Source organism: Sesamum indicum, unplaced genomic scaffold (assembly GCF_000512975.1).
Source record: "Sesamum indicum cultivar Zhongzhi No. 13 unplaced genomic scaffold, S_indicum_v1.0 scaffold00164, whole genome shotgun sequence".
Taxonomy (NCBI): Eukaryota; Viridiplantae; Streptophyta; class Magnoliopsida; order Lamiales; family Pedaliaceae; genus Sesamum; species Sesamum indicum.
Genome location: NW_011628068.1, coordinates 258,353 through 269,943, shown reverse-complemented (window position 1 = coordinate 269,943; position 11,591 = coordinate 258,353). Strand labels below are relative to the sequence as shown.

The 11,591-nt window shown below is 38.4% G+C and overlaps 1 protein-coding gene and 1 long non-coding RNA gene across 2 annotated transcripts; both read right to left on the bottom strand.

Annotated features, from left to right (window-relative positions):
• Window positions 1-987: 987 nt before the first annotated feature.
• Window positions 988-1,753, bottom strand: LOC110011344. Its single transcript, XR_002286349.1, has 2 exons — window positions 1,437-1,753; window positions 988-1,378 (listed from the first exon to the last, which is right to left on the bottom strand). It is a non-coding gene; the product is annotated as an uncharacterized LOC110011344 (long non-coding RNA).
• Window positions 1,754-5,540: 3,787 nt separating this feature from the next.
• LOC105179499 (BES1/BZR1 homolog protein 4-like) lies at window positions 5,541-11,203 on the bottom strand. Its single transcript, XM_011103146.2, has 3 exons — window positions 10,821-11,203; window positions 7,852-8,609; window positions 5,541-7,745 (listed from the first exon to the last, which is right to left on the bottom strand). Exons 1-3 carry the CDS (start codon window positions 11,034-11,036, stop codon window positions 7,742-7,744), a joined length of 978 nt encoding a protein of 325 aa, XP_011101448.1. The 5' UTR covers window positions 11,037-11,203; the 3' UTR covers window positions 5,541-7,741.
• Window positions 11,204-11,591: the final 388 nt, after the last annotated feature.

The following is an 11,591-nucleotide window of genomic DNA, read 5'->3' as shown; positions in this document are numbered from 1 at the left end:
TATTGTGTTGGGTTCTCTTGCGCTTGCCTTGCCTTAAAATTTTTTGTTCGTAATGCATTTGACATTCTTGTATGAATTTACAAAATTCATGTTGGTTCATGTTATTAACCTCTTGTTTTTGCAGGCGTATCATAGAAAAATGCGTTGAAAAATCTATATCATTCGATCATGAATTATTTTATTTGTGAACTTTGAAAATTAAATGCTATACTAAAATGCCTAATTGTTGTCTAGATGCCAATTTAAAATTTGTTTTTCAAGAGGACTTGGTAAATATTTTGTGAGTACTATATAATTTCATGAGTCGATAAATGGTTTTTGGGGAACACAGAGTTTTGCTAACTTAAATTGTGTTTGAAGAACCTTTAATATTACTGGAAATTGGTTTCCTTGTCAACTGTTCTTCTGTTATCAATTAATATTCTCAAAATCAGCTTTTATATTTTAATCAAAGATTTGTTTTTCTTGTCAAGTGTTTTATAATAAACTCTTTTTTTCAAAATCAGCTTGAACTTACAATAATGAAGAAAAATTAACAAAATATTTTGATTAGCAATAGATGAATTCGTTTAATTGTTTTTGGATAAATGCATGACAAGTCATATGTTTTGGACTTTAAGTGAAGTTTTTTTTGTTCAATTTTAATTTTATAAAAGTAATCGACTTTGAAACAGTTTTTGAAGTTTTTTTGGAACATTTTAAAAAGCATTTAGTTTACTATTTTTGGTCAAATTGCATTCATTGCCATATTTGTTCAGATTTTCAAGAAATACATTATTAACTTTTCTTTTGACAAATGATTATCGTGCTGAAATTTGTTAAGATGTGTTGAAAAATTTTTTAAGATATTTGACCAATAATTTAAAAAACGATAATGAGATTGGCATCTAGAACAGTTATGCAATTTATTTTAAAAAACGATAATGAGATTGGCATCTAGAACAGTTATGCAATTTATTATATGTATGTTATTTTTCAAAATTCACAAATGAACTAATTTGTGATTGTATGCTATAGAATTTCAAACAATACTTTGATACGCCTGCAAAGTTGAGATGTCGATGATATGAACAAATATGGTGTTTCTGTAAAATTTGTACAAGAATCTTAAATGTACGACAAACAAAAAGTTTTGATAAAGCAACATGGGAACAAAACCTAATATAATGAACAAACCGAGAATAAATCAAGAAAAATAAGGAGGGTTACTTCTTGTTTGCGTCTCAACTCCAACTCTCTTGCGCCTGTCATATTTAAAGCGGTCTCAGAATCCGTAATTGCATCGCTTCCAAATTAGAATGTTGAGTACATGAGTGTTTCATAGAAATTAGACACTTTTGGGTTTGAATTATACAAAGTAAATTGCAATGGTTTCAACCTTGAAATTAGACACTTTTGGGTTTGAATTATACAAAGTAAATTGCAATGGTTTCAACCTTACTTGATTTCTAAGTATGGAAAAAATTGATAAAGAAGCAATTGATAAGGCCAAAGGTTGCTTTTTTGGCTAGAAAATGGTAGAGAGGAATATATGGATATATAGGTTATTATGTGGTTCTAGATGTTGTCGAAGATGCACTCTTCTTTTAGCAGCCAATATGTGACAATTGGGTGTTTAAATTAGTTCTTAGAGAGAAAATGTTATTTATATAAGTTGTTATTGTATGTCATTATGTTGCTCGTTTTTCTCTTTAATTGTTGATTCTGTACACATTTTCTTGTTTGTTTATTTTATTCTAACAACTTAATGCTGGTGAAGACAGCTTTCACGACGATCGGGTTCAAGTAATTTGGAGTATGAGTCTTTTGCACCAGAGTATCAACCCTCCTGGTTTCTCCAAGAATCGGCAGCCATCTATGTCAAGAGTCTATTGTAAATAAGAATTAAGTGTGTATGGTAGTACTTCGGCCTTCTTTGTATTGTGTCTCCAATAAGACCGCCTTGTTTTTTAGCTAAAGAAATAAAAGTTTTGATCCGAAACCAATTTCTAGTTGTATATTTATTACTTGATCAAAATCAACTCAACCATATACACAAGTAGGTACATCATTGAAGCTCAAATCAACTATTTTTTGAAAATTCTTTTCTTTTTTTTTCCTAATACTGCTTACAATTGGAACACCTTCGAACTCTATTCTCCATACAGAAAAAACACCACCAATCAAAAATAAATAAAAGAAAATAGAACTTTTGCAGTATACAATCATCATCAACAAACTAAAAAGAAAATAATAATATTAACAAACTCAATAGTAAAATAAAAATAATTAGTCAAAATTCTTTATTTTGGATTGTTTTAGTAAGAAGTTTCATTTAATAAAAGATTAACAATATAACTCAAAAAGAGCACAATATGAAAGTGTACCCCGTTAAAGGTACGAATGTTTTCTTACAATAGAAATAAACACTCAAAACATTCTCACTATTTTATATTTATCTTACAATAGAAATAAACACTCAAAACATTCTCACTATTTTATATTTAATCATAAGTTACAATTATTAGATTCTCGAAATGATACATCCATTATATTATAGAAAAATTTATAATCTAAAAATATTAATCTAATATTAATATTAAAATAAAATTAATTAGTCAGAAATCACTTGATTTAAATTTTTCAACAATACGTTTAATTTAATAAAATTGAGGATACTTATCCAATGTTATATTTTTATGTTTTTGAAGTTTGGATTAGTATTTACATGTTACTCATATGCTATTCATTTAAATTTTAATGTGCCCTAGTATTAGTATTTACATGTTACTCATATGCTATTCATTTAAATTTTAATGTGCCCTAGTAATTGTTTTTTTTTTAATATAAATATTTATGATCTTTCCTAGCAAATTAAGCATGTTGAAATATTATGCTATTTAGTTAGATATATCATTCATCTTTTAAGTACTTTAGAGGAATTAGAAGTATCATATATTTTTCTTCTTTATTAGAATTAAATATTATAGTTGATTCATTATGTTTTCATTCAGAATCGTTTTAGTTTCTCAAGTTCATTTCTTGATGTTAACATTTCTAAACTTGAATTCTGTCTTAAATTGATCCTTCTGACAATATTATAATTGGGAATAAAATGACGAGTTTAGACTCTTTTTTTTTCTCACTTCAGTCCCTAAATTTGTAAGTTGTCAACTAGTAGTTAGTGCCACTACAAATATAGGAAATCAGATTCATAGATTGGTGATTTGTTCACATTTTCTAGCTCAAATTTGTATATATGTACAGTAAAAAAAACTTTATTTAAATCAGGTTCGATCAAAATACAATAAATATGATATATTTGACGTGTAATGGATCACTTTCCTTAAATCGCACATCAATTCCATGACAATGTATTATATTTACTGTGTAATTGATTTACTCGATTTAAATTAAAAAATTTATATGCACAACAACACTCCTCGTGATACATTGTGATGGGGATAATTCCTTGTAATGTATCTTCCAAGAGCAAAATAGTTACTTTGCATTATACTTTTTATTTAATTGACTGATTTTGTTATGTTTTTATTTTTGGGTTATTTGTTTCCTTAATGAAAAGCTGAAAACTAATATATTTTAATAATAAGGAGTAAATTTTATAATAATCGTAAATATGTATCATGTGAATTAAATATTAGTATCCCACAATATTAATTCAGTTATGTAATCATTAATATATATATATATTGATGTGGTCGAGTTTTTTGCGAATGGATAAAATTAAAAATGTTACCTACGGCACGATTATGCACCAGGTGAAACATGATTTTTGAGGAAGATCTTTTAGTAAGAAAAATGATCACTTGCAATAAATAGTGGTTGCCTTAAAAAAATAATATTTTTTGTATTTATAGTAGCGTTGAAGTTATACGGTGCGGTGGGTTGAATTTGTTTGATATGTGCCCCATATATGTCTTCCACTTACTTATATTTTTCTCCTTTCATTTGCATTTCAAACTCCCAACCCCATTTTCTCCACAATGGCTAGCAAAGGTAACTCTCTTCCTTAGTTAAATTTTGTTTCTTCTTTATTTGGTGTTCTTGCTTTGTATTTTATTTCTTTGATTGAAATGTGGAGTGGGGAAGGTGATTGTGAAAATGGCCGTGAGTTAGATTGCCGACAGACGACGGCACACCCAACGGAAGGGGGGGCACGGCGAAGGTGGGGGGAGGCGCGAGGCGCGACTTCGAGGTGGGGGGGCACCCGTCGGTTTGAGGCGGCGCCTCGGGTAGCGGGGTGCAGTCCCCCTCCCAACTCGCGGTCGCGCCTCAGGTGGTTCGGTATCGAGGCTCAAGAGGAGACAGTCTCAAGGTTCCAAAAATCAGAGAAGTTCGATACGATCTTAACTGACAAGGCAACTCTTATTTACGATGATGCAATTCGAAGGTGTCGCCGTGTCCTTCGTTGGACCCTTCGCAAGAAGGGCCGGATTGTTGAAGAAGACAATGGGCTCCTTGATCCTGAGGTGTCGAAGGGTGAAGAGGAGGTGGTGGAAGTTGCCGACAGTTGAGCCCCCCAAGTTTAAAAGCTTCTTAGTTTTCCGTTTGTTACTTAGGATTTAATCTCGGAATGTAATCGGATTATTTTGTTTAGTATGAATTTGACTCTCCATGTAATCAACTCATATTATTTAGGGTGACCGCTTTGCCTCATATGGGGCGCTTTTGTAAGTAGGCGGTTCTAACTCGTGATTGTAGTATTTTACTTAATCGGCTTTTATGTCACTCGCGTTGTATCTTTCTAGGATGAGTTTGCTTTTTTTACGTAATGTATTTTCATTGGGTGTTGCCTCAAGGGATGATTTCGCTCGCGTCCCGGAGTTGGATCTTTGCCAACTTCATTTAGGGAGGCAAAATTCTCCAGGGATAACGTCGCTGGGGGTTGATCTTAGTGGATTTTCGGTTAGGGGTCCCGGGACAATTGGTACCTCAAGGGGGCCTCTCGAAAATTCATAGATCCCCCTTATCAAAGAAATTTTGAACTACAGCGGAAAAATTAACTTCATTACTTGAGCGTAAATTACAAGAGTTTCACAAGAGGTCGACGGGGAGGGATAAAACGCTACACTTCTACTTTGCCCCCTATTACAAAATATTCAAAAAGTGAACTTTACGTACCTAGAGAACTTAACAGTAATACTTCTTGAGATTTGCAATGCTCCCGTGCGAGGGATGTCCCACTTTGCATACAACTTCCCGATGGGACCCGAAGCTTAGGCTTTTCGCATCAACAGATCTCCCACTTGAAAACTGCTCGGCTTGACTCTCGCATTGGTTCTATACATAGTGGCCCGGATTGTGGCGTTTTCTCTGCCCTCTTCGAAAAAGTTTACGTTCATCCTCAACCCTTGCTCGTTGTAGTCTGGGTTGTAATTTTTCACTCGCCAACAAAGTTCTCCTATTTCTGCGAGCACTACGACATTTGTCCCATAAGATAGGTTAAACGGGAATTCTCCCGTAGGAGTTCTTGGTGTCGTTAGATATGCCCATAAAACGCTAGGGAGCTCACCCACCCATGCCCCCTTTTCGGTTCCCAATCGAGGGATAATGGTAGTGTCACCTCCCCTACTGGTTTGATTATTTTTCCGCTAAAACCTGTGAGTGGGGCGTTCACCTTCAGAAATTGAGCGTTGTCAATCCCCAATTGGACATATGCGTCGTGGAATATAATGTCCGCCGAACTCCCACTATCCACTAAAATTTTTTTGACCCAAAAGTTGGAGATCGTGCCAGAGATGATCAGGGCGTCGTTTTAATTTCTCACTGGGTCCAAGTCCTGCTGGCTGAATAAAATCTCATCCCCTTGTTTCAAACTAATATTGTAAACTTGAATAGGGGCTTACGCGTGGTTTCCCCTAGCTGCTTGAGCGAGAGCCTTTCTTGCATTAGCTGAGTCATCGCCCGTCGGGCCACCCAAAATTACAGCGATAACCCCTGCGGTGGGGAAGTTGTCGTCGTTCTTGGTCTGTGTGGACGTTGGATCCCGAGGTTGGGAATTCAATCCCTGGTTGACGTATTCTTTCAAGTACCCTCACTAAATCAAGTTCTCTATCTCATTTTTCACGTGGTGGCATTCCTTCGTCGTGTGCCCTCTATCTCAGTGGAAACCACAATATTTGTTGGACTTGAGTCTCTTAAGGTTGTCTTTCATTTTCCATGGCCATTAATTGATTAACCCTTGCTGCTCAGCTACGACTAATATCTCCCCTCTGAGAGCGTTCAAGTGGGTGTAGTGAGCGAACCCCGCCCGAGGTACATGCTTGCGTTCTTCTTTCTTCTTCGGCTCCTTTTCCTCTCCCGACCCTTCCTTTTGCTATTGAGGGAAGGATCCAATGCGTTCGACTCCTCAATGCGGATGGAATTATGGGAGCGCATGAGTAAATCCTCCATAGTTCTAGGGGGCTTGCCAGCTATGGATTCCTTGAATCTTCCTGGTAGCAGATCTGTTGGACAATACTGGTCAATAACTCATGATTAACATGGGGAACCTCACGCACTGCGTCCATGAACCTTTGCATATAGTATCTCAGAGTCTCACCCTCCATTTGGCGGATGGTAAATAGAAATACAGCCGTTTTTTTTAAACTTTTTTGTTTATGGAGAAGTGATGCAAGAAACGTTGAACCAACTACTCGAGGCTAGAAATAGTTCCAGCGAGCAGTTGGTTGAACCAGGCTAATGCACGTTTTGAGAGCGTAGTGCGGAAGACCTTGCAGTAAGCGGCGTCACTCAGATCGTACCAATCAATCTTGGCATAAAATTTGTCCAAGTGTTCTTGTGGGCCTCCCATCCTATCATATTCCGATAAGTTCGACACTTTGAGACCTGCTGGGAGCGCTTCGGCTAGAATTCTCGAGGCAAACAGGCTACATCTTGAAGGGGCCACAGCTAACGGCAAGTAGAAATCCTCGGTTCCCCTAGGTGGTGGGGGGCTTAAGATTCTCGGTTATGGAGATTCTGATCTTGAGTCTGTGCGACTTCAGGTCTGGAGATCCTGTTGTTCACTTCCTCTCGCCTCTGCTCCTCCTCCTCAAGAGCCGAGAATAATTCTCGACTTCTGCAAGGGGAAGGAGAAGGCGGGTGAATTATCAATTCTTGGGGTGGAGCTTCTGGGGGAGTATTGTCGTGGGAGGAGCAGGTGGAGATTGTCGATGCGGTGGGGGGATTTCCCCGCCGTAATTTCATGAATACAAGGTAGAACGTGTACAAGGCAAACAACTAAACCCATAGAGGATCGGTAATTTCAACTGAAATATAGCCCTGCTAAAATTTGGAATTCATATTCAGCAAAGAAAACTGAGCATCAACATAGGCATGCTAGCCTTGTCAAGAGGTTTATGACAAAAATTATGATATTTTGACATCCCGAGTACATCCCAATAACAAAAAATCATCCAGAAACACAATAAAACATTATCAGTATTTGAACGAGAAAGAATCAAAAGAATTTGAAGACAAAATACGAGAATGAAAATCTGCTAAAAAATTGCAGAGCCAACTTCATGAGCTATTTATACTTTTATCTTTGTTTCTTTGAGGGCACAACGAAACAAAATAGAAAAAAACCAGAACCTCCTCCTGCTGTGTAGCTCAATTCCCTGGCTCACCAACCAGGATACTTTCATGTTCAGAAATCAGAATGATCTAACAAGTAGTCAATAGCTTGACAATGTGCAGCAGCAGACAACAATGTTTTAGGGGAAATGTTAATATCTGTTGGCCTTTCTTCTACCAGTTTTCACCTGAAATTCACCGTTTCAAATGATCAGTTGAAATAGACCAAAGAACTTCTCTCCCCCAAAAAAGTAAGAATAGGCAAAGAATAAAGGAAATTGTATTATGAAATACCTGGTGCTAGGAATCCCAAGAGTAAGCTCAAGGTCATCAGGAACACACTCATCATGTATTCTCTCTCCTTCCCATGGTTTCACTAGCCCCTTGGTATTACTGCCAAATGCAAACTCAGATGATATTGCATCCGACATTGGAACATCAGCTGTTTGGTCAAACCCTGGTGCAATAGCAGGAGAGCAAGTTCCACTTTGCCCAGGGGTCCACATACGGGAGCCCCCATTTGATATCGGTTCCTTGAAACCAAATGGATTTGCTGAGACAAGGCTGAATGTCGGAGAGGAAGGTCCATCTTGAGGAGTTTGAACACCAGAAACCCATCCTGAATCAGGTGGAGTTTGCAGACTAGGACTTTGGGGAGTTGATGATGGTAAAAACGGGTAATGCTGCCCAGACCAGGCAGAACCTGTTGTTGGATCATCCCAGTTGCCCTTCATTCTAGGAGTACGTGCGGTTGGCGAGCTCAATGGAGGGGTGACTGGAGCACTTATAGAACCTCCAGGAATGTAAAGATGATGGGGAAACTTAGATGAAGCAGGCAGAGAGCCAGATGACAAATTTTTTAGCCAGGGGATAAGGGAGTTGGGATCTGCAGTATTATTGACACTAGCAGCAAAATGGGATGAAACTGGGCTTGCAAAAGAAGACGAAGCAGGGCTTGGATTGAAAGAGGCTCCTGGGCTTGGCTGATACGATGAGCAAGGGCTTACTGCAGCTGAACCGATGATATCCATGCGTTCCACAGGCTTGCACCCCTGCAAAAATGAGAAACGGTTAAGAGGAAGACCACCAACAACACATACATCACAAAGCTTCTGAATGTCAGATTTGATCATGGTAACTTCTAGGCTTATTTCCAAATATAGCAGTGAAATGAGATGTTGAATCATGTCATGAAGACCAGACTTTCGAAACAATAATACCGCCGATAAGTAGATGATAGTGAGTACAAGAAGGAAATAGCTCCTCACTAGTCTCATGCACCTAAATAATTGCAAAACAAGTCAGTAGGGTGATTATTCGTTATCAATGCCAAGGAATGCTAAGAACCTCGCCAGTGAGAAAAGCATGCAAGCACAACTTGCTTGGCCAATATAAAAGAATGAAATGAGCCATCCCAACTGCAATTAGCATGATAATTTTTACTAGAAATGAAGAAATGCTGAAAGCACAGTCGCTACTAATCAACTAGAGTTCCTTGTGCTTCTACTCAGTAGGGGTGACCTCCATGATGACTGCACAGAAGAATGCCATCTCTATTTTTTACCTTTCAAAGATGAAGCTTAGTGATTGTGCACATTTAGTTGATTTGGAACAAGTGCAAGTTCAATATGTTTGAAAACTGCCGGTTAACATCAATACTGATATGTTCTGCCCCTAATAATGTGAATATCAATAGGTAACCATTCATCGCCTGTACTCCTTGATATGGTTTTAATATAAAGCCAGCATATTGGCAAGGAAACTTTGGGTTTAAAGCAAAGCAAAATTTGAACACAGCCTATATTTATGTCACCCCCCGTGAAGAGTTATAAATATGGGCAGCATCACCATCAGATAGCAATTTTCCCCGAGAAGTTGTGGAAATTGGAATACATTTACATGATCGGTCCAATAGTCTCAGTCAGGCTCTCTTGTCAAATTCGTGTAAAACCAACTTCCACCCTGACATGCCCATATGCTCAACAGCCTTAACAAACTTTATAGTCACATCGAAGGAACCTAAATTGTTAAAGCAACGCTCCACCATATTTACTTGACAAAACCGTGCTGTCTGCAAATATAAATTGAAACTAAGAGAAGAAGCCTACAGTGCTAATCACATACAGTCTAAAGCAAAAGACGCACTCACTTGACTAAAGAGAAATACGACTAAGGATGCATAGTTCCTGTAATACCATCACCCAGTATCCAGGTGAAATTTAACCACGATTATTACCTGTACTTATACATTCTGACTTTACAAACTCAAACGTATCCGCTCTAGAATTATTCTTGGATAATATTTCCTGTTTACTAACAGAATGAACTCCGAAGAAGATCCCCACTACAAACTGACATTTTTTGAATTTATTAGACATAAAAATCGATTGGGGTGTCGGCTTACGTACAATAGAAAAGTTACAGTTATGTTTTTGAGCCGTGAAAAGTAAAAGACGCAAGAGTTGCGAATCTAGAGGAGCTGCATAGATCAGGCAAAGGACATAATTGCCCATCCAATCGCACAAGATTTAACCCGATAGGGTTGGGGAATGAAAGCAATAGTGAAGGACATTGTCGTCTAATCGTAAATCCTCTTATTAGATTTCAGACAACTGTCTGATAATTGAAGTTACACAATCAGAGGGGTTGAGGGATCCATTTGTCCGTTGTTAATAAAGAGATAAAGCGAAAAAATAACTCGTATACTTAAGTATTAATTTGACTGGAGAAAGATGGAATGGAAAACGATAAGCATCTTTTGAGGTACGAGGGCTTTAAAAAGTAAAATGACATTCCCAAGTGATCTATCGTACGCCGTGCAGTGAGTATCAACCACCAAAACCCTGTAACAACAAGGAGGCCCTCACATGCTATCGACAGCAAAGCAATTGACAACTAACCACACACACTGACTTAATTATCTCTTAGAAAAATGATAAAGAAATGTAAAGAATAATTAAACGGTAAGATTAGATTCCACCACTCCTATCATGCGCCGGATGCGTACAGCGCACTTTAGCTTTGAGCCCTCCGACCAGAGCGGTCACCCACAGGCCTGAGTAGGACCTGCTGACCTGATCAACGGCGCTAACGTCTCCCGTACGCATCCAGCGCATTTTAGCAGACACCAGCACTAGCAAAGAAAACTACAAACCCAAAAACATCTCACTACAACCAACGACCCAAATGAACTGGAATAAGATCCAAACCCGTCCATGGCCCACTAGCTAACCTACGCCGTGGAGTATCGATTGATATCGTACCTTTCTATACGTGGTGCCGTCTTCTTCGACGATCCAACCAGCTTCATTACAGAGAGCTTTCAAGACCTCGTTGTTGTCGCAGTGCTTGGGGAGCTTGTAGTTCCCATACATCCTCAATCCGGCGAAGATCTTGGCTGCGATCGCGCGGCGGCGTCGCTCCCGTCGCTTGTTGTTCTCTCGCTCCTTCCATGTCGGCAGCCTCGTGCCCGATGTCATCAGTACGACGCCGGATTCAACAATTCTCCGCACCGCGAAACCAACGACTGAGAATGCGAAGTCTAACAGAGAACCGAACCGGAAAGCTGTAGGGAGATGCAGAGGACCGGGTTTGCGGAATGAAGAAGGGGTTTTTGGTTAGAGTGATTAGTGGGAACTGAGAGAGAAAGAGGACGGATAAATACCGGGGCCGGGGGGTGTTAATTACAAGAATGCCACTGAGGTATTGGTGTGGGTCATCTAAAAAATTGTATTTATTTTTTAATATAAAATAAATCCTGGAAATGCGGGTGGTGCACGTGTTTAGTCTTTTTAAAGTGGGGACAGGTGTTGTGGGTGGGATAGTTGCTACGAAAGGAGCATCAAACATGGGGGGTGGGGGTGGGGGTGTGGTGCCCCCCCTCCTCCTCTCAGTCCTCCCTCACCCTCTCCACTTTCCATTTCAAACAGTACTCTCACTCGTGTTGTACGAAAAGGATAATAAAGATGGTAAGAATATTAAAGTAGCAAAAACTGTACTTAAAATTTGGAGAATGACTAATTATAAATTTTATC